Source organism: Cheilinus undulatus, linkage group 15 (genome assembly GCF_018320785.1).
Source record: "Cheilinus undulatus linkage group 15, ASM1832078v1, whole genome shotgun sequence".
Classification (NCBI taxonomy): domain Eukaryota; kingdom Metazoa; phylum Chordata; class Actinopteri; order Labriformes; family Labridae; genus Cheilinus; species Cheilinus undulatus.
Window position 1 is genome coordinate 4,089,446 of NC_054879.1, and position 24,062 is coordinate 4,113,507.

Genomic DNA, 24,062 nt, shown 5'->3' on the forward strand with positions numbered 1-24,062 from the left:
AGTTGTAAATGCCAGTGTGTTTGCTGTACATTCACATGATTTTATAATTTGATTTTAAGGGAGGAGTGGTTGGGGGGGGGGGGGGGGGTTATTTTCCTTCAGCTAAAGGGGGGCTTGATAAAAAAAAAGTCTGGGAACCACTGCATTACAGACTTTTGTTTAATGGTGTGACATTAATGTTTTATCTCAGGTGTGTCATTCAGCACAGCCAATTATCAGATTTCAACTGACCCGCAAGGTGCTTTGGGGAGACAGTACATTTTGTAAAGTAACAACATTATATTTTTATTGATTTTTTTAAAATTAAGCATAGTTGGAATTAAATACCTGCCCAACTATCACTCATATATTATGACATTACTTAAAGTGGCAGGTCAGATGAAGTTGAACTGGTACCCGAATGAAGAACCATTTGGGAGTCAAAGAGCTGGCTCTCTTTGCTGAGCTGAGCCAAATGATCTGGATCACTTAAAAGAGCTGAAATTCCCATCACTACTTCTCGGCTCTTTACTGTTAGCAGTGGTAGCTAGCCCCCATTTGAGTGCCAGTTTCCTTTCCTCCATCCTCTGTTGGTCCAAATTTAAAAAGCCAAACTGGGACCCCAACCAACTCTACTGAGCTGAGACAAATGATCTAGATCTCTAAATAGGGATTGATGAGATGGACATCAGCTGAGGAAGCAAACTTGAGAGTGTATAATACGTTAAACTGTGACAAAACTGTACTGAACCAAACTGGACCACTTTGTGGAAACAGTCCATACACAAGTGTTGTGTAACATCACTCGTCCAGGCTTTAGATGGAGGCTTTTCAACTCCTGTCTACTTCACTACTTTCAGGATACAGAAGTAGCTTAAAACTTAAGAATGTTTATATTTTCACACTTTGAACACTTGGCATAGTCGTAAAGAGCTGAAAACTTTCTGGTAGAGTTTCTTTAAACAGAAATCACTTCTTGACCCCCAGGGGGAGTTCTCGTCATCTGCAAAGAACTTATTTCAACCACAGGCAATCAAAATACACAATAAGCCTATCTGCACACACAAATAAAGCTTTTCACTTAAAAAAATCAAACTTAACAGTGTCAAGATGCAAGCGTAAGCCTACCTGAGATGATGACATCACTACATGTACCATTGACCAGTACCTTCCCCTCTGGACAGGTGCACCGGGCACCCGTTGGGTTGAGAAGACACATAAAGTCACATGACATTCTCAGGCATGGATTTGATGCTGTGGAGGGAGAAAACAAGAGCTCAGAAGGTAATCTGTCAGTCTGGCCTGAGATGAGGAAAAAGCCTTTTGTTTGTGAAAAGTGTTTGTTCTTCCTCAGAGTAAGGCTTTTTATGTCAAGTGTTCTAATTTCTCTTTTGAAGGGTGTTATTTTGTCGGAGCCCCAAGAGGCTCAGGAGTGAAGAATAAGAACGGCTTCATGACCTCATCTCCTGATTGAATAATCAACGACTGCAGAACTTAAGAACTTCCTGTTGTCTGATTGATTAGCACAATTTGAAGTGCTCGTTGAGGTGACAAAATATGAAAAATATCTTATATTACAGTTCTCTGAAACAATCAGAATCACAAACACATCAGCAAAAGTGGGCTGTAAGGATAATTCTGATGAGTTTGTTTGAGCTGTGAAAGAGGTCTATTACTTTCTTCTTTAAAAGGATGTTTTAATTGAAAGCTACTGAGAGCACAGAGAACACCAAATCATATGTATTGACATCAAGCATTTTACATGATAAACTGCAAATTCTTTAAAAACGCAGTTATGTAATCTGCTATTGTAACCTACAAATACAATTAGGATCGATGCAGATGCTATATTTTTATACACATTGAATATTCGCTTTTAGTCTGACTGCTCACTGATGCTTACGCAATGACCCATACTGTGAAAATAAAAATAGCCAGTGTCCAGATTTCTGACACAACACATCAAGATGAAAGCTCTGAACAAAACTAAATGGTTGTTAGGGTTTTGCTGAAGATATCAAGCCTTCATGTCATAGCTTTTTGCAGGCTGTGCACATCGTCTGCCCACAGACTACACACTACACGACTGGCCTAATGAGTCTCTGGGGAATGGAACAGCTGCCCTTAAAGTGAAAAACTGACCAAGACTGAGCTGTCTAATGCTCTATAACCATTAACACCAGAGATGTAACAAATAACTGAAGCTGGTCTACTACACGAGGAAAGCAAGAGAAGAGACATGTTTTTATTGATTGACTATGTCTCAGGAAACAGATGGGTGTGTTTTTTTTGTTGCACATCTGAAGCAGTAATTTATTTGAGAGAGTTTCCATCCATCTTATCAGCCTAATCTTCACAGTGCATCTGCTCAGTATTTTTCCACCAATACATGTACTAAAATGAATTTAATGCATTTGTTATCACAACTGACCATTTATTGAGTTAGTTTGAATTATTCTAACCTGTCCATGATATGAAGACCTGTACATAGACAATGTAGTCTTTACCTGTGATAATTCAGCTTTAATGCACAGCTTGAAGATATCCTAAGAGTTATTCAGAATCAGAATCGGCTTTACTGGCCAAATATGCTACGCAACAAGTGATTTGATTCCAGTTAGCTTTGCTCTCAGTGTTCAGGAAATAATATTAAATACAACTGAAAAAAGTTTTTAAAAGTTAGATTTAATTATTTATAAGTGCTTATAGGCATTATTTCTGATACAAAACTGTGTACATTGATAGTTCGGTTGCAAGATGTGCAAAGAGTGCAAGGATGCTGACAAGACATGATCAGAGTATAACATATGCAAGAATGTGGGCAGATTTTAAGGAGGGAGATAAGACAGTTTAAGATAGTTGATTAGTGTATATCTAGTGTATATGAGAAGAGACATTTTACCAGTGAGCTTTCGTACAGTATTTCAGATACAGTAAAGCTGTAGGAGACAGGGCATATTTTACATTAAGCAGGGCTAAGGTAACCTTACACACCAGATGGATTTGTTTTACACATCCCTCTGGAAAACCACTCATGGACAGCGTTTGAGAAAGAGTAGACCCTTTGAAAAAACCTCGGAGGGTGATTGGATGAATGTGCTGTCCATCACGGACAGCCGCAACCAAGGTGCGCCACTACTGAGGAGTTAACTCCATAAATGCTCCAGAATGCGAACCATGGCAACTGTACACATGTCAGTACACGACTTTTGTTGTTTTTGAAAAGAAAACAACTCAATGCTGTTCTCTGTTCTTCTTTATATGTCGTCAAGTTCTGGTGCTTTAGCACCATCTACGCTAACCTCTTCCACCATAATTGCACCTGCCTCTTGTCGCTGCTTGCTTACATCATGACTCCACTGTGCCTGAAAGTACTGCCCCTTGTCGCTGATTGGTCCTGTCACTTTCTAACTGGGCCCAAATGGTTCAGATGGGAGCTTTGCAAGATGGATTTGCCAGTGAAAAACAAGGAAACGGGCATATCCATCTGCTTTGCAAGGTTGGTGTGTGAGTGGTGTGAGTGGTCTTGGGAGGATAAATGATTAAATGATATATTATAGAGAACAGTTTTACTTATTATTGACTTAACTACATCTATCTTAAAGGGTTTATTACAGCCTCACTATAATGAACTGTAATGGCACTGTAGTATCTGATGTGAATATAGATATAAATAACAAGCATTTTGAAAATGGCCTTTGAAAAAAGTCTTGTACGGGGCCTCTGAATTACTTTCTTTTGTTCCTTACAAGATGCATATGAATTTATTAGGCTCACTTTATACTATTAAAATGGACTAATGTTAAAGACCACGTACCATCTTGCTGTTTGTAACGGTGGGAGATCAAAACATTGGTGGGCTTCTCGATCCCCAAATTGAGAAATTCCACAGGTTGTTTGCCGTACTTGTGAATCTTGAAGAGGTCATGTTTAAGTCCAGTTCCATAGATGTAGTCTTCAAATATATCAATCCTGTATGGTTGTGAGATTCCTGAAAAAAAACAAAACGAAAAAAAAAAAACAAAACAAAACAAAATCAGTTAAAAACAACTTAAAGCACTTTCAGAATGGTGAAATTGAAAGTTTGTATCCTGTGGCTGTGTTTGTGTTGTAATTATTTGATAAAAGGCTGAGTAAACCGATGTGCAGCGTGAACAGTATGTCTTTAAAAGTTGTGCTTTACTCTGCTGGTTTTCCTTACCGTGTCTGTCGCTGATTGTCACCAGAGGGTCTGAGCCATCCAATCTCATGCTGCCTATCTGTGAGAGCTCAGGATCTGCCCAGTATAATCGCTGGTTGAAATAATCAATGGCCAGCCCTGTGGGAGGATGAAGGAAAGAAATTTATTTACCTGACAAATTACACAGGCATCATCATGGAGTCCCTGAGCGCAGGAGACCTTAAGGTCAGAATAGTTATATGTGTAGCAGATCAACACAATGCTGAGAATGGGTTTCATTTGTTTCTTTCTCCCTCTGGCTGTTTGGTTTCAACATTTGTTTTGCTTGTGTCAATACTGCATATTAGATTTACCATCTCGTTGTGCACTGCACTTTAGATGAGTTGTAGGCGTGCTTACATTTCAATTTCAAGAGACTCACTGTAACTTCTCCCCAAAGTCTGACGGGATAATTGAGCACCTGGCTGGGGTATTTAAGTAGGTTTGCTTTTTCCCCAAATAATGAATTTCTCTTTCTGTGACCAAGACAAAGCATTGGTTCCTTGAATTAAAGGAGGCCAAAGCAGCTCTTAAAAAACTAGATCAGTTCTAAGAGTCTCCCTATAGACACACCAAGACACTTCAGAGGCTGAAAAGTATCCTTTACTTTCAAATTTCCTTGGTGCGTTTTTCATATCTTTTGCTTCCATATTGAAGCTCTAACTTAAAAAGCACAGGCATTAGTGCAGCGAGACTGCACTTACTTCAAATACACTATCTATGGTGTATAAATAAACATAGGCTATATAGGTCACAATACTTTGTACTAGAGAACCTGGCAATACTTGTTCCTATGGTTTTCTATACATGGCTGTAACTGCTGAATCTAATGCCACTTATTAAGGTATGCATTTATGTTTACAGGTGTCTTCAGTTAACAGAGAGAGCTCACTCACAAAGACATGCTCAAGGCTAATAGGTTTGCTTTGTTTTGTCTATTCAGTTATAAAATACAGAGACTTGCATGACTGTATGTAAATATTGGCCTACTGCCATCTCCTCTGTGATGAAAAAGGCATATGTTGTGAATAACCAGTCTGTTTTTTTACATAGAAATGTGGTTTTAACTGTCTCCATGTGCAAAAAGAAAGTGAAAGAAAACATAATTGTCAGACTTAGAGGTCACAATTAATAATGCTAAGTGATCACTTTTTTATTGATAATTTTGTGAGGACAAATTAAAGTCTGTCATAAAAATGGCTCATAATTTAAAATTTCATACAACAGGAGTCCCTTGATCACAATGATGGATTGAGGTTTTTGAGTGTCAGTGGCCTGGTTCAGGACAAAGGAAATGAAAGGCAGTTTTTTTCTCCAACAACCTCATCTTTATCTGCTCATATATTAAACCTGATGTCCAACAATAAATTTGGCAAATCTGTTTTAGATTGGCCATCACTTATCCTGAACAGACACATCATAGCTAAATGCTAATATATCTAGACTAAATCAAAAAGTCTTACATCAGTCACAGTGAGGAGTTATTAGATTGTCAGGATTTGACTTGGATATGCCAACATTTACAAGACAATGTTTTATACAAAAACAAAAAGTAATCATCTCTCATGGGGAACATTTTCAGGGTATATACAGAAAATCTGACATGAAATGTAATACTTCAATACTATTTTACTAATTTAATACTACTTTTTCAATACTCTAACTAGTTATACCAGTGAAACAGTTGCCTGTTTTGTGCAGATTGTAATATAAAATGTGACAACATAGTCAAGAAAATGGAGCTCAGCAAAAGTTCAAGCAGGAGGACTGTTTCTGCTCATTCTTCAGTCACCACTCATTCACATCTCTCCCTCCATTCTTTCTCTCTTCCTTCTCTGACGATCAGCTGATTATGGGCATTCACTCTCCTAAGATCTCAGCTAATCAGATTCTGCCACAACCCCGTTTGTCCAATCATCATGCACCTGTCAGAGTTTAAATCTGTCGTTCTCTCTTTCACAGTCAGCCAGTGGTTCTGTGCAGATGCTGCAACCCTCCTCCGCCCCAGCCACCTCCTTTCAGTTATTCAGCATCTAGTCCAGATCCTTACAGGTCTGCTCATCTTATCCTGCATTCCTGGGCAGTTTCTCAGAAGTCTACTCCTCATCTGATCCTGCATCTCTCAACACCACCACAAGTAACTAGACTCCAAGGTAGGCCTAACTACCCCTTCAAATACATGATATCATCACGGTTGAGTCTAATTGCCAATGATTTTGCACAATTCTCTTTCATTCAATTTGTAAAATAAATGATTTTCAAACTTGTATTAAGTCTCTCCTGATTGAAATGTAGGTAGTATTTGTTAATAATATGGGAATCTTTGAGATACTAGAGGTGCCAACATTAACAGACTCTGTGCTAGTATTATACTATAATACTATATATAATACTATATACTAGGCATAGTTAATTTGCTAGCCAGGGACACAGTGGAGCTTTAAGGATGCACTAAACAGACTCATGTCAGATCTGGTAGAGATCAATCAGAATCTCACTTTGGCTTTAAATCTAAAAACAAAGGCAGAGACTCTAGCCCACCATATCTTTTGACTTAAACTGAAAACAGTTAAAAATTTTAAAGACATTATAGTCTTATATTTAAGACCTTCTAAGGCTTTTTAAAAGCCTTGTTTTACTCTACATTGATTTATCAACTTTGAATACTTTTAAAGACCCTGAAGACACTCTGATATAGAAAAATTAAAATGGTATATCATCTTTCTGTTGCAATAAACATTGTGAAGGCTAACATGATGTGACAGTCTAACCTTACAGTGCTGAGCCTAAAGGCAAAGCTCACTAAGAAGTTATCTTCAAATGTAAACATACTGCAACTATCCTTTAGGCTATAAAAATCACTTTAGATCAGTGCAAGCAAGCCATGAAGGAAAAAAACACAACCAGGCTCAAGTTATGACTCTGACGACAGGACATGAGACATGATGCTCACCCTCCTGCAGCAATAAAATAAGGTGAATTATTTATGCATTTCTGTAGTTAAGAGGATTGTATGCAAGTATGACAAAATATTGTCTTTTTCTATTTTGAGCTGCAGAATGAGTATTGATAATGGAAATGGACTATGCATATAGTCTCTCTAGTCTTCCAAGAAGGTCTTTACAATGCATGCTGCATTAACCCTTTTACACACATTTACTCAATAATAGTGGAGGATCTGAAAAAGTGCCCAACAACCCATTAAACCACGTACACATTTACATGCTGACCGTTATTCCACTGAGAGAAACTTTGTGTCCAATATCTTGATATTGATACTGTCATCTATTTATTGAAAATGAATATGCACAACTTACACCACCCTACTTACCCATTTAAGAAACACCCATACCAACCCCCTGCCACATGCTTTGTAGCCTGAGCTGAGCTGACACATCAGAGTAAGGGTATAATCTTAGTTAAGCTCTGTGCAATGTCAGATGTTTAATGATAGAATATGAGATAGAATATAACAGCTTTTGTCCAGAATACATTATTAGATGGATAATGATATGCTAATGTTAGATAAACCTTAGACCGCACTGGCAGTTCAAACAAGATAAAGTGACAGTGAAACTTAACTTGCATGAAAATAAAACTCAGATACACCTGGCTTATTCTGATACCTCTTGTTTCACAATAGCTGCTGCTGGCTGACAGGATCATGCTTGTCTTAACAGTTTTTCTTTTTTAGGCTTTATGGTAGTTTTAAGAATAAGTGCTCAGCCTTGACTTGATTGCCTGTTATGCTCCTGACATATGCTCCAGAGCAAATGAAAAACACCATATGGACATGCTAACAAGTTAAAAGCTTGATTTTCATTAGAGGGCTCTTATCAAAGTGACAGAGAACCATGTACAGAAAATATGACACCTACCAGTTGGTCTCCTAAGATTTTTCTCCAGTAGGACCCTGCGTAAGGAGCCATCCATGGCTGATTCCTCAATATGAGAGTGATCACCTATTACACTCCAGTACATCATCCTGCAACAGACAAAGAGAAATACAGCACCTTTGGCTAATTCATAAACTTTGTACACTGACCTATGCCTCTGGATCTTATAGTCTGAAAATGTCTTCTCTGAATTCTTATAAAGCCTAAGAAAACAAGGATGAAACAATAGAGTAAGTCATATCTTCCAATGGAATAAAAACCTGAACTGACAAGATCTTTTCAAACAATTAAGTTACTAGCATGCCTCTTAAAAAAAATAGGTGAATTTGGACTGAAAAAAGAGATTTGCATGATATAAAATTATATTCAGGAATTCTTTAATATTATATGATAAACTCTTAACTAAGGGTCCAGAACTTCAACTTAAAAAAAAAAAAAAAATCTACATCCTGGAGGCTCTTATGCAAACTTTACAAGCTAGATACTTAGTTGAACTTTTGGCAGGGAGAGTAATGTGGGACGCCCATCACTTCTTTCCATCTTACACAAACAGATCAGCATATAATTTGATGGATAGAGATGCCGTACAGTTTTCATTTCCTCAGTTTGTAGAAAAATGTGCATGCATCTGACACCCAATGCTTTTACATTGAAGCAGTGGTAATTCTGACAGCTATTTTTAATTTTAGTCTCAGTCTTTAGATGAAATGCCTTTTAGTTTTAGTCACATTTTTAGTCATTTCTATCCTTTTTAGTTTTAGTCTAGTTTTAGTCCATAAAAAATCCTCACATTTTAGTCTTTACTTTTAGTTCAAGCTTTTATTTCCTTGCCTAAATCTGGTACCAAACCATGGTAGAGTGTTCTCTGCACCCTGCCAAACGGGGTCCCTGCTTTCTACTGCTACAGATGCACTGTACTTTGACAGATTTACCCACAGTGGAGAAATATTGCAGATTCTGAATGTCTAACGAAAACTAAATTCCATTTTAGTCCAGTTTTAGTCATCCTTTCAAAAATTAAGCTTACTTTTAGTTCGCTGTAGTCATCAAGGCTCTATCTTTGGTTAGTCTTAGTTGAGTCTTTCTCATGAAACAAAAGGTAGTCAATGAACAGTTTCAGTCTTAGTTTTAGTCATTGAAATTAACACCAATTAAAACATAGCTTTAACTATTGGAATTGACACAAAAGAACAGCATGAGATGTTGTTTTATAAATATGGAGGTTTCTGACAGTTGGTTTGCATAGGAAACAGGGTTAGGTAATTAATCGAAAATTAGATTAAATCACAATATGGCCTAGTGCAATTTTTAAATCGCAGAAGTTCCAATATTTCTTTAACCTGAAATTTGAGTTAAAAAAAAAAAATGGTTTAAAACTTTTTTTGCAGCAGAGATGTTATGCATTTCATATCATGCAATCATTTATGACCCATTGTTTTTAGAAAACATTACAAAAAAATCCTACTTTCTTCATTTTTGTAAATTTTTCTGATTAAATATGAGGATGACATCAAAATGATCATTCCCTTCAATACAATGATTCATATCCAATTTGCAATATGAGTCAAAATCATCACAATTAGATATGTTTTCAAGAATTGTTCAGCACTAGTTTTATCTTATATTGTGTTGGTTATTATGTATAATGATTTATTGCTTATGTTTGCTGGAAAATAAATATGATGAGGAACACAGGGAATAATCGCATATCAAATGGCAAAACAAACAAACAAACAAACAAACAAACAAAAAAAAAACACAATTAGATTATTTTCCCAAATTGTTCAGCCCTAATAGGAAAGCTCTAATTAGCCTCAGTTACATTTATATACTACACTGGTGTTAAAGCTCATTACTTTTTTGTTAATTACAGGATGATGCATTATCTTATTTACTTAGGTTGTGTACCTGACATGTAAAAATGCATTGTCTTTGCTCATTAGTATTTGATGAAAAAAGGATTGGTGGAATGTGCTGTAAAATTCACAACATTTTGAATAATACTTGAAAACTATTCTCTTCATCAACAGAAGTGAATAAAGTTCATTTAAACAACAAAGTCTGACTGCATTAAAGAAAAAATGTGTGTACTTGCAAGTGTTGTTCAAAGAACTTTTTAAATTTGGTGATTCAAGTTTTAAGCATAAAATTTAGTGTTTTGAATAATTCAAGAGAGAAAGGCTTTAAAATGCAGAAATGCCCTCAATGATTTTTTTCTTGTTGAACAAAAATTATGGGGGAAAAAATAACTACAAAAGAGACTACATGATCTGCCAGTTAAGTTTTTTGGTCCCATATTCAACAACGTAATAAAAAAAATAAAAAAAAAAACTCAAACCATAAAATACTGCATACCTTTTTTTTTGTTTCCAACTATTAAATAAAACGGATTTAAAGGCTGATAAGACGACTTATAAACCTCCAAGTTTTATTTTAGGGTCTTTGATAGCTTTGCTCATGTTGAAAATCCCCTTGATGAAGCTGCTCTGTTAAACATTAAGTAAAATGTTATGAAATGGGTTATGAAAAATTTTTAGCCTTTTCTACTGCAGCAGAAGTAATTCATATCATGTTGGAATTAACACTGAGCTGAGTATCTCTGCTTATTTAGTGGTTAGTGAAATGCTTCATTTACAACAAAGGGCAATATATTCATTAGCTATCCTAATGAATGTATGTAGATTTCCTATAGCTGTTTCACATTCCTGTTTTTGTTTGGAAAAATGATTTTGTGATGCAAAATAAGTTTGCTGCCTTATTTTTGATAGTAGTTGGTTCTAAAGAGGCTGATTTATTATCCTACTTCTTAACCTCAATGCTGAATGAAAATAGACACCACTTTAGCAGGATGTTCTTAAAAACCAAACATTTCTCAAGAGAATGTGCTCTGAGAAATGTAAGTCAGACCACATTATGCTTGACCTACCCTCTGGCTGGGTTGACTGCAATGGCATAAGGCTCCCCTGCTATGTCGGTAATCAAGCGTGTGCAGTTTGGTGCCTTAAGTTGTCCCACATTTATGGAATATCGCAGTTTTGTCCAGTGGGCTGTGTAATAACTGAACCAGTGCATCCGAGAGTGGTCAGTCCAGTAAATATTGCCTGTGATCCAGTCAGCGGAAACATCTCTTGGTCGACGAAAGTCTGAACACTGCAACAGAAAATATTCACAGATATACTTAAAAGTTATTTCAGCACTGATACATTTTGAGAAGTGAATTTAATTCATGAAACAAATGAACAATTTAATTAACTACTTTTTTAGCATGAGCAAGCTATCAGTTACAGCCCTTTTTAACTTAAAGCCCCTATGAAGTGAAATCCAGACTTTGTGGCTCAACACACTAGATATGTTGGAATAAGGATGCTGCAGGCATGTGAAAACACTGAGATCTATGGGTGACAGTTGGAAAGTTGTTCACCTCTTTCCTGGCTTGGTTTTATTTGAGGAGGGCTAATGCAGGAGCCCAGTCTTGATGGGAAATTACCCTTCCCCCCTTACACTGCAATGATATAAAATCTCTGAGCATGATGTCACTGCCTTCATCGAAAGTTAACAGCCAGCTACGTGATGTGTTTGTGTTCATTGTGAGGTAAATTCCCCAAATCTATCAGCCACAGTGACCTACGGGTAATTAAAAGCATCATAACAGAGATTTGTACCATCCGTCCATTTTCTATACCACTTATTCCGTTCCAGGTCGCAGAGAGGCTGGAGCCTATCTCAGCTGTCATCGGGCGAGAGGCGGGGTACACCCTGGACTGGTCGCCAGTCAATCCCAGAGCTGACATATAGAGACAGACAACCAGACATGCTCACCCTCACACCTACGGGCAATTTAGAGTCACCAATTAACCTAATGAGCATGTTTTTGGTGGTGGGAGGAAGCCGGAGTACCCGGAGAGAACCCATGCATGCACGGGGAGAACATGAAAACTCTGCACAGAAAGGCCCTGACCGGGAAGCGAACCAGGATTCTTCTTGCTGTGAGGCAACAGTGCTAACCCCTGTGTCACCGTGCCACCCAGAGATTTGTACCAGAAAACAGTAAATCAGCTCATTCAACAGACACGCCCACACCATCCTAGAGCAGATTTCACTGCCTCATTTTTCATGATTTTGAAGCTTAATTTTATAAATTTAGTCACGTTCTTCATGACTGAAATTTGGCCAGGTGGTTCACAACACAGTGGCCTGTCATACAAACCCCAAATAAAGATTTGTATCACTTAACAGGGACACGGTGGAAGTACTTGGATTGATTAGGGATTCATGAACTTCATCAAAAGGAAAAAAAACCTCTCTTCAAAACAAAATCACAGTGTGCATTACTTTTACTTTTCAAACCACACTTCTTAGCTGCCCAGCTGAAATAAACTGGAACAAGCTTTACATATACTTACAATGTTCTTCACATTTGTTTTACTTTGACTTCTCTCAAGAGAGTCTTTGTAAAAAATTCCTCCAGGGTTGAACTGGGTAGCCCAGATAAACTTCTGGTGGTGAAACAGCGCATCCATCCCAATGATACGGGCATTGTCCTCAATATGAGTGAGAATTTTGTGTCCTTGGCTTTGGTTAAACGGATACACAAAACTCCGGATTTCAGTGTCATTTGCAATGTAGAGCACTCGCTCCTCAGGTCCTGCAAAGTTAGTGATGAACACAAAAAAATAGCATGGGAAATGAGGACAAATCATTTTAAAGATTGTACAAAAGCACATTCTGTGAAAAATAATTTTAATAATACACTTAATTTGGTTTAACATTAATGTTTATCTTCACATCAGTACATATTGGATTAAGACTTAAAAAATCCTACCTTTTGCTACACAGTTGCCATTGATTTCCTTGTAATTTCGGTCACATGTGCACTTAAAAGATCCTTTTGTGTTTGTGCAGTAATGAGGACATGCATCAAACTGCAGACATTCATTTATCTCTGGAGAAAGAAGGAGGGCTCACTTAGGAACAGGTGATTTTACAAAAGTTATTAATATTTTCATCATAGATAAGATCCGATTAACATTCAGCTAATGGGTTACAAATAAGTAAATTTAGGCCAAAAGGGACTTTGCTAACGACATCATAACCAGGAAAAAAATGATAAACCTTATTTTAATTTCCTCCATGACAAGCACTGGTGAAGTCCCATTAGTAAAGAGGAAATTAGAGAATATGCAGACAGTAAATGACTGTGGCGCTGGGGTAAAATGTAGCAGAAAAAAAAAAAAACAGGGAAACCAACACCAGGTAAAGCAAGCATCCATGCTTCTTCACACAGTTTCAGAGATGCATTTCTCAGCTATCAGTATGTTATTTAAAATGTTACCCAACATTATTTTTGTTTCGACTGATTACTTCAACACAAGTCTATCCAAAACTGATGCTGTTTTGATCTCAGCGTTATACCATGGGGGCCACCAGTCTCTAAATCCTGTCAGGAGGTTCATTTAGATGGGTACAGCCCACTGCATTTTTGTTAAAAGGAACCCTGCATGATCCGACAAGCTCATCTTGTTGGAGAGATATTTGTATCTCATATGTATAATGAACAAGAAAACTCACTAGACACCTGCATTTTGAGTAAGTTTGAGTTTATAAACTCACCAGGAGGCCGCCATGTTTTGGTCCGCACTGGTACTGTGACGTCACTAGCGCTACTCCCCATTTCTATGCAGTAACCGGTTTTCCAGACTGACAGCATGTTTTGCAGCCATAAAAGCTTTCATATCAGACTCAAGTTTGCTGTGGTTGTCTCCCTGCTGTCAAAGCTCTGTCATTCCTCCTAAGTTTTACCACAATAAACCTCCCTACAGGTGACTGGATTAAGTGTATGGTGGAAGTGTGCCAGTAGCATTTCAAAATAAGGGCATTATTTACATATGAATTTCTCCAAAGGCATGCTAAAGTGGGCTTTTACTTTGAAAAGCGCAAAATTGAAGTGTTTCACACTGTGTTTATCTTTACCTGCAACATTTTGAACCATGTGGAAACAGAAAGCTTCATAGAGAGTAGAAGTTTAGTGAACAACTTTACTGAACAGACTCATTTTTGCTCGTGGCCTTCATCTGGTTCATCAAGAAACAGATTCAAAAATGTTCAACCCATGTGGACGTACATACTGTATTTGCTAAAACAAGGTAAATATGACTCTGTATTGATCATTTTCCTGTCTAGTTTGACCAATAACCGCTTGTGGTAAAAGAAAGAATAGGAGAGACCCTCAAATTTTAAAAACTCTCCATGTGTGAGACGTGCATCATCACTGAGATGCAGCCCTAACACTGGCTGCCAGTCTGAAACAGTGATTACTGCATAGGAACAGCGAGGAGTGCAGCAGCACTGTGACATCACACTACCAGTGTGGACCAAAACATGGTGGCCTCCTGGTGAATTTATAAACTCAAATTACTCAAAATGCAGATATCTAGGGAGTTTTTTAGTTCAATATACATATGAGAGATACAAACATCTCTCCAACAAGATGAGCTTGTCGGATCATGCAGGGTTAATTTTAGAAACAACATTTTTGACGTTTCTGTCGCATTAAAAAAGCCTCATTATTTACATCCATTCCATGCTGAGAACTGTAGTATCAGTGTTAATGTATGTGGGATTCAAATTAGTTTCTTTTTTTAAATAAAATATCAGTTTGTATATTTACAGTACAGCCTTTTAATGCTGACTCGTTGACGAATTTTGTCAAAAACATTTTGAATTGACACAGAGCATGAGGAGGCCGGATCACAGCAGCTGAAAACAACTCAGGATGAAAATATCCTAACCTGAGCTTGGATCTTTGTACTGTTTACTCTAATGGAAATACATCTGTAGCCAGAATATGACTCACTCTACATTACCTTCACACAGGCCAGTTTTCAGGTTCCTCTTGAAGCCAGGTTTGCACAGGCATATAGCACTTGCATTTGTCTGGTTGCAAATAGCATCCTCTCCACATGGATTTGTTTTCTTTTCACACACATCTCCACTGGAAACTACAAATAAACAGAACTTTGATTACACTTCAGTCTTGTGCATCTTAGCCACCTGCTGTGTTCTTCCTTTGATGTGGAAAAGCCAAGAGGGCATCATCATCTTTCAAACAATACAAGACACATCTCAAACATGGGCATGCATATATTTCCATAAATAACAAAACATCACATTTAAAATGAGGAGGTTGCTGAGCTCGCTGATGACATCATGGTGACATTCTGTACTTTTCATCTCTCCTGAAAGGTGCTTTCATCTGTTAGCTAAAGTCAGCGGGTGCAGTACTTACATGCCTTGCAGTCCTGCTCATCAGAGCCCCCATCACCGCAGTCGCTGAAGAGGTCACACTGCAGCTGGATAGGGATGCAGCGTCTGTTACTGCAGGTGAACTCTGTCTTCCCACAAGGCCGAGGTCTACCTGCCACCACCTCTGCTTCAATACATATAAAGTCAGTTAGAAAGACACCAGCTCAAAACCAAATATTCATGTCTGAACATGCTATCAAAAGACACTGCAATAAAAGACAGAATCTGACGTGTGCACCGACTGAAGCATTTTTCATCTGAGTCATGGTAAACCAACTGTACTTGAACAGTGTTTTTTTTTTTCACCTATGCAAAGATCTTTTACTTACATTGCTCTACGACTGCAGAAGCCAGGATGTGATAACCTTTATTTTTTAAAATTGCCCTGGATTGGTTAACTGCTTATCAACTCTGATTATATATTAACAACCCACAATCAGTCAGCGATTTTCAAAAATAAATTAATATGCTGCAGCCAGATGCTATAGTAGAAAAAAATAACATTTTTATTCTCAGTAATCTACACTCAGTTACTCATCATGAAAAAAGTGAAAACAGAATTTTATGAAAAATTAAAAAACTGAAATATCACATTGACAGAAGTATTCAGACCCTTTGCAAAAACAACAGAACTCAGTTTCCTACCATTTCTCTTGATCTTTGCTGAGATGTTTCTACACCTTGATAGGAGTCCACCTGTGGTAAATTTAATTGATGGGACATGAACTGACACACCCAACCAGGCTGAGAACCCAGCCAAGCTGAGCTATCTGGGGAGAAGGGTCTTTGTAAGAGAGGTCACCAAGAGGCTCATGGTCACTCTGAGCTCCAGAGATCCTGTGTGGAGATGGATCGCTGCAGCCTTTCACTGATCTTGGCTTATTGCAGACTAGTTAAATGGAAGACTCTCCTCCAGGCAAAATAGTTTTTTTTTCCATGTGTTTTGCACTGAGGATATTCTTCCATCTAATCTGTGAAGGGATGCAGTTGGGATGCACCGTATTATTGGCCTGATATCGATATGGGCAGATATTAGCTTATAAAGGCAAATATCTATATTGGCAGGTATCAAAATTTCTGCAAGTATTTACACCAGATATTTTGTTGTAAATATTTTCACATTATGCTTGTAAATTTGGGTCACATAAACTAATGAGTTAGTGGAGGGTAAGGCTGGACCAACAGACTTATGCCACTTGAGGTCTTTTTATTTATTAACCTCATTCTTTAAGGGGGACATATTTTACCCTTTGAAGATAAGTTTATATTCTTCTCAGAGGTCCTCAAAACATGTCTGTGAAGTTTATTGCTGAAAAAAAAACCTACTCCAATATTGGATTTCTGTATGTCTAAAACCCCTCTGTTTCAGCCCTGCTTAGAACGAGCTGTTTTTGTGTCTGTGGCGTTATATGGTAATTAGCTGACTGACTCCGCCCCTGACCACACCCCTCTCAGGAAATGGGTGTGGCACTCCTGATGTTACAGCTCTTGGATGAGTCCTGGTTGTGCCAAACTTCTTCCATTTGAGAATTATGGAAGCCACTGTATTCTTAGGAACCTTCAGTGCACCAATATTTAGCCTTCCCCAAGGTGTAGAAAAATCTCAGCAACGACAAAGAGAAATCAGAGGAACCCGAAATAAATTTCATGTGTGTTTGAAAAGGATCTGAAAACTTATGTCAATGTGATATATCAATTTTTCTAATTTTCATTCATTAGCAAACATTTCTACAATTATTTTTCTAGTTTGTCATGATGGGGTCCCGAGTGTAGATTAATGAGCGTGAGTATGAATCTTTTCAACTGTAGCATCTGGCTGCAACATAATAAAAATTATAAAAGCAGAGGGGGTCAGAATTCTTTCTTCTTTAAATAACAGCTGCTTGATATTTATTCAGCCTACATTAACTGTTGTGTAATGTTGCATTATTTCTTGTCATTGTACTTAAATTTAAGTGAACAGCAGTCTCCCATGGCTTTTGTAAAAGAAAAATCTGATATCCACTCCAGCATAGCAGCGAAAAGGAGGAGAGGGGCGCCACTGAGTGATGGAGAGGTGGATGGAAGCAACGATATTGAGGCGAGTTTGAAAGGATGGATGGTCGAATGATGCATACAACGGTGAAGGGTAATGGAGTGAGGTAAGAGATGAATGGATGTACCAATGAATTCGGAGAGGAAGATGCATGGAGGAAAGAGGGAAAGAAAGAATGAAAGATGAGACAAGTGATTTGTCCCTTCCTTTCCAGTCTGCTCTCTGTCACCTTTGCAGGAGGCTTGTACTGAGGTTTTGTGTCAGGGACATCAGCTTTACACGTAATGCAGATTAAAAAAATTGTACATAAAATCTATAAAATAAAGAATTAAATCATGCATTTCTATTATTCAGACAACATATTTCAACAACTTAATTCCAATGTGGAAATGTGATTAAAAGTGGCAGGAGGTTTCCAATATGCTTGGAAGTAAAGGATTCAGTAGTCAGGATTTGTTTTATCTTTTTGTCTTCATAAAAAATCTCCAGCCAACAGAAAGTATGACCAAAACATCCCAGCTCAAATTAATATTTTAAGCACTCATAGTTTAATAAAAGAATATTTGCATTCCTGTGGTGACAACAGCATCAAGGGATTGTTTTTATAGGATTACAAACCCTAGTCCACCATTTAATAAATCACCCATGACTTTAAATGTGATTGCTTTGATTAGTATCAAGCTGCATAAAGAAAAGTGTGCTCACCACACTCCTCTTCATCCGAGTTGTCACCACAGTCATCCACTTTGTTGCACACTTGGTCTGCACGTAGACACACATGATCATTTCTGCAACGGAAGGGCCTTGTAGGCGGACAGGGAAGCTTTGCTGGAGATGACAGGACATGAAAAACTAATGGATATGTCTTTCAAAACAGAAAAACAACATTTTGAAATCCTGAAGAAAAGACAATAAAATATTCCCCCTTGGAAAATAGAAAAGTTGTGCTTTATAAAATATGCATCAAATGTGTTCCAAGGAAGTGACAATTTCAACCCACCACACATGTCTATGTCTTCGTCAGAGTTATCTCCACAGTCGTCCTTGCCGTCACACACCCATGTGTGGAGTTTGCATAACGTGTTGTTGCAGATAAATTCATCAGCTCGGCAGAAGAAGGCACCTGCAATCAAACAGAATGGTTCCAAAAACATTTAACTCGCAAAACCAGGAAGAACAGTGCCTAGGGTGTAACAGAGGGTATGAAAATCAACATCATGTGGGACAGTAATGATAAGACGTAACTTTATGATCCATCATGACAGCTCTGATTTATAAAATACAAATTGATTGCTTTCTTTCATCTTCAGTGTTTCCCTGAGCCGTTGAGCCTGCGCCTCAAAAGGACACATGCATGGAAATGAACTTTTTTGCCTTCCTGCCATGTCAGGAGTAACTTTAGGACTGTTTCAGACCAATATTAAGTTTAAAGTTTACCTATTCTGTCTAAAAGGACTCCCCACATGCAAACGAGTCTGACATCTGAAAGATTTGACAAATAAATAACCCATTAATATTTTAAGAAACAGTTTATTGTAACATATAACATATTTATAAAAGGTAAGATGACGTATTTTGGTAAATGTGCTTTATGATGACTGATTGTCCTCTACTGACTTTATCTACTCATCTTCCCTCTCTTCACTGTTATTATCCACACACATTGCATGTCTCCTCCCCTCCTGTAGTCTCTAAGCCTGTGTGATCTTTTGCCAATACTCCTACATTTATAAAGGTTGAAGAGTTTATGTCGTAATCTGCATGTGGATGAGGTTTATTTAAGAGCGTAAATAACGATCCTAAATATCACCAATAGCGTCAGGTGCTATGAAAAACATGCACGCCAGGAATCAAAGGACAAAAGGGACTGCCACCGGTCTATTGATACCGGATGAATCAGTATTAGAATGATAAAATGCTTGTCAGGTGACCCGCAGATGGGCTGCTCAGCCATAGCCTGTAAAGGAACTGATCCCCTCTGATATTCACAGCACACCTGCCCCCACACACCTGTGAAGGGCGGTGCGTATTTCTGTCTGCTGTGGGCAGAAGATCAAGAGGGAGTTGGTACAGACATGAGTCCAACAGTTGCTGATTTTAACCACGTTTCCTACCGGTTTGTCAGTTTGCAGTGTGATATACAGAGGATTGCAGGATTTTACTGCATTACAAGTGGCAGACTTGTTGCAAGACTTTGACAAAATGTACACAATTGCTGCAATCTTGTGCCGAAATTCAGCGATCGTTTAACTAGACTCAGATGTAAAACAAACAGGACACTGGTTCATAGGCACATTTAGAGGATAAACCAGTTGCATCTTAGAACTTTCGTGACATTAAGTCAAAGCATCCCAGCACACATGAGACCCCAGCTCTGACACGGGGAGGAGAGGGCGGGGCTCTCTGGTCAGTGAGTGTGTGGGTTTGCTCAGCTCCGGTTATGGAGTCAGAAGAAACAAGCAGAAAACCGGGACTCAGAAATTACATACATTCATGTAAACAAGATAAATAACATAGGGTTATTTAGTTTGTTTAAGGTATAGACCTGCTCTATAGGAAAGGTATCCTTAAGTGATCTGTTGTGATCTGGCACTATAGAGAAAATATAATTAACTATTAACTCAACCTTGAAGGTGGCGGGGCGCCCCCCTAATATAATGGTAGGGGAAACACTGATCTTATCTTGAATTTTAAATCTAAACCTCCGCTTTTTTACATTTGCATACTCGCATGAATCTATAATTCTCTGTTGTTTTCTCTAAACATTTAAACTAGCTGTAGATTTTTACAGGGTTAATGGAATAAAATAGAGACTTAAAATCTTAAAGTCAGATTTGAGCTAGCACATGTGTTTAGGCTGCCTCCTTACCCTGGCTGCAGTTTTCCTCGTCACTGTGGTCCATGCAGTCCAGCACATCATCACAGCGCCAGCGCCGAGGGATGCAGTGGGCACGATTCAGACAGAGAAACTCATCTTCTCGGCATTCCTTCACACAGCCAATCTGATGGCAAAAAACATCATAAATCATCAAAATTGTCCAGCTAGTGATGTTGTCAGCAATCAGAGGATTCCAAAACACTGAATGATTCATGTTTTCCTCAGGGCTGATCTATGATTGGACAAGCAGCCCCTTCACCACAAAACTACTGTATAGCTGCACTTCTCAAAAGACAGATTATTTTTGGTTGATCCTTATGAATCGCGTGAAGCTGCACTGACCTCATCTGAGCCATCCAGGCAGTTGTCATGTCCATCACACCGCAGGCTGGCTGACACACACCCTCCGCTGGCGCACACATATTCATTCACAGAACATGAAGGGACCACTGGAGAGGGCAAAATATATCAGTCAACATCCCGCCTTCTCTCTGCTAGAAATCATGCAGGTGAGACCTTTTCAGTTTCTTTTTCTATGACAAGAGGAAAACTCCACATAAAAGTAATGCTGACTTAAACTGTGGCTCTTGACAGGAAATAGTTTGAACTTGCCACCCTCAAATAAACTTAATGCTGCTATTTCGCTGGTAGTCTAGTGCAGTTGTTCACAACTGGCATAGCCTCAGGACCTGCTAAAGAGAGAGGGGAATAAAATTTTCTAAAATATTCAACCACTTATATGTAATTCATGAAATCTTATGCAGTTTTGGACCCTGGGTGGAACAAAACAACTGAAAAAAGGTGAGACAAACATGTTGAAAAAGCTGAAATTCACAGATGTTTTTTAAATTGTATTTTGTTGCCTATGTTTAGATGTTAACATAGGTTTAATTCTAAAGATCTTATGATCTCCATGACATCCTGTTTGGTATTGTCAGCTGCTGTGAGTGCGGCCAACTAATTAGAGTAATGTCACACAACTGGGCCCAGTGTGTAGAGGTTATTTAAGCTCCTGCAGTCACACTCATTCTCTCTCTGACCTGGCTGTTTCCAAAAACACACACTCAGTCCTACTCCCTATCCATTACATAGAGAGCAGTATATACTGAAATATTTAGTGGACTCATTTGTAAAACACAAAAAAACCCATTTTGGACACTACTCCAGCCACAGACAATAACACCATTGCTGTCTCACATTTTAAACATTTTACAACAATGGCTCGTAGATATCCATGACAATGACTGAAGGATCAAAATTAATGATGCTAAATTGAAAATATTTTCACAAAAAAATACATATAAATACATAAAAAATTTTGTCAGAAAAAATTCCAAAGTGGAAGAAAAATCATGAAGGTCTTGCTAAAGTTGCAGCACGCTCCGCTGTTTCAGTCTTTAGGTGGTCATTAAAACCTGACCTGAGATGTTTAAAGGCAGTCTTTCTTCAGTCTTGGCGTTGATATTGTCTTAAATCTTTCATCTGGTCTTACGCATTTTGTGCTTTCAGTGTCATCCACAACCAATGGGAGCTAGCGCTGATTGCAAGCACGTTAAACCAGTTTATTTTTAAAACATAAGCATGATCGTAGTTCAGCCTGAAGCCGCTGAATGTCATAACTCAAGAGATCAGATCTCTACGCTGCTGTCTGTGTATTCTGTCAATTCATTTCGGGCTGTCATGGCAGGTATGGTAAACCTCTATTGGATTTTTCAGAGTAAAAGCCCAATCATTTTGTTTCTGTGGTGAGACAACCCGCTTTTTCATACGGTTCCTTTATTCTGAAGTGTTTTAGAGATAGTTCTTCAGTTGTTGCAGAAACTTTCAAAGTTTGGTAAATGATTTGAAATATCAAATTATAAGATGTTAACTTGTGCAATCTCCAGCTCCTGCCCAAAGGTTTTTGCTGTGAATTTCCACCAGATGCATGATGGGAAATAATCTCAAAATGAATCGTGTTCTAGTCTTGTAGTCAGTGACCCACAGTCTTTGCAAAATCTTATTCTGAGACTAAAAACTCAACAACCTGCTGACAAAGAAACACTGAGAAACACGATTTGCATACGACCAGACTAAAGACTTACAATGATATCAAACACATTTGATATTACCCTAATGCCAAGACTGAGGAAAGACCGCCTTAAAACGGCTAAAATCAGGTCTTATGACCTCCTTACACCTAACGATTGAGAAAACGGGAGTGAGCTGAGACTTTATTTAGACTCCCATGATTTAATCCAACTTTGGAATTTTGCTTGCAACTCTGAATTTCGAAAGTCGTTAGGTGTAAGGCTGCCTTAACAAGCTTGCAAGCAACTTTGCTAAACTTTCTACTCCTACACAAGATAATTAATTAGTCACACTTCCTGTTGCATACCACATCTTTTAAACAAGTTATTTTTAACTTATTATTTCCTGAACAAATTCTCCTGGGGGCTTAGGTCAGGGTTAAACCCCAAACAAATAATGCCTCTGCATTTTTTTAATCTGTAAACTATAAATAAGAACTTGAAAATGTCACACATTCTAAAAGCAGGCATTAAGTTGGTGATATAAAGTTCAATGAAACAGGACTTTGTGTGATGCTTTAACAAACTAGTTTCTGGACCTGTTTCCTGGCAGTTTTTTTCATCTTCACCCATCTTGCAGTCTTCTTGACCGTCACACAGCCACTTTAACGAGATGCAGAGGTTGTTGTGACACCGAAACTGGTCTTCAGCACAGCGTTCCTCGCAGCCTTTCTACAAACAAATACACAGAAAATACACTGAAATAGATCGATCATATCTACTTTCTTAATGCAATCACACAGTGCGTATGAATTTAATCTTAACAGTATATATTTCACTGAGATCCTGTCTTTTGGAACCATGTGCCCCCTACTTTGAGAATAGCAGAATAACTGCAATGTCCTATTTTAGACCATAGGCCAAAGATGTTGAATAGGTGAAGGGGGCTCATGCCTCCAGTGATGTACGTCCTCCTTTATAATTGTAGGAAGAGGCTCTAGAACTTGTGTCAATGGCCTCTCACAGGTGATTTTTTTTTTTTATTTATTATGGCCCTTCCAAACCACAAAAAACCTTGAAGAAAAAACAAATGAATTTATGCAATTATGAGTACCTGTAAAAGCTCACCATACTCAATAACATGTAAAAAAAATTAAAGGGACTCGGTTTTCTGCCTCTCCTTACAAAAGCAGAAAAGAAAATCTCAGCTTTAATTCTAGTGTATTCATTTCTTTTGTATTCTTACATATCAAGGAAACTTTGAATGTTGACAGAAAGGCAATTACAGCCCTATTCATACATGATTCATACATTCAGGGCATGCTGAATGTGAGAACACAAATGGACACATTTTTAATTAGGACTTGATCTGTAATTTTTCCTGCCAGCCTCATTGCAAATTGCCCATGTGAAGTCAAGGTGAGCTGATGTGAGAACACATAAGGAAATATCTAGGAAAAATGATCTAAGGGTGACTAGGAGGAGGGATATTTTACATTTGTGACCACAGACTGCATAGCAGTCGACTGGTGCAATCTTTTTGGAAAAATGGAACCGTTTCATTATGTTTTCTGTTCAAAAGTACACAAGTTGCTGCTCTTTAGTTGATACCATCTGAACATAACATTTATATAAAGGCTGAAATTGTCAAAACATCATCGGTTGCTGTTGCTTTGTCTACCTTTCCTGCATCATTCTTTTTATGTCATGAAAAGCCTCCTGGGAGCCGCCCCCCCGCCCCCCG

The 24,062-nt window shown here is 38.1% G+C and overlaps 1 protein-coding gene across 1 annotated transcript in view; it reads right to left on the reverse strand.

Moving 5' to 3' along the window:
* The window catches only part of lrp1bb (low density lipoprotein receptor-related protein 1Bb), a 245,433-nt gene that overhangs the window by 27,050 nt on the left and 194,321 nt on the right, over positions 1-24,062 (reverse strand). Inside the window, exons 67-80 of the mRNA XM_041807111.1 lie at positions 22,918-23,050; positions 20,652-20,758; positions 20,301-20,433; positions 18,432-18,554; positions 18,137-18,259; positions 15,380-15,520; positions 14,958-15,092; positions 12,917-13,036; positions 12,498-12,739; positions 11,021-11,244; positions 8,077-8,183; positions 4,181-4,297; positions 3,797-3,970; positions 1,108-1,233 (exon numbers count right to left, since the gene is read on the reverse strand). Of these exons, the coding sequence (XP_041663045.1) occupies positions 1,108-1,233; positions 3,797-3,970; positions 4,181-4,297; positions 8,077-8,183; positions 11,021-11,244; positions 12,498-12,739; positions 12,917-13,036; positions 14,958-15,092; positions 15,380-15,520; positions 18,137-18,259; positions 18,432-18,554; positions 20,301-20,433; positions 20,652-20,758; positions 22,918-23,050 (2,005 nt within the window). The remainder of the gene's footprint in view (positions 1-1,107; positions 1,234-3,796; positions 3,971-4,180; positions 4,298-8,076; positions 8,184-11,020; positions 11,245-12,497; positions 12,740-12,916; positions 13,037-14,957; positions 15,093-15,379; positions 15,521-18,136; positions 18,260-18,431; positions 18,555-20,300; positions 20,434-20,651; positions 20,759-22,917; positions 23,051-24,062) is intronic.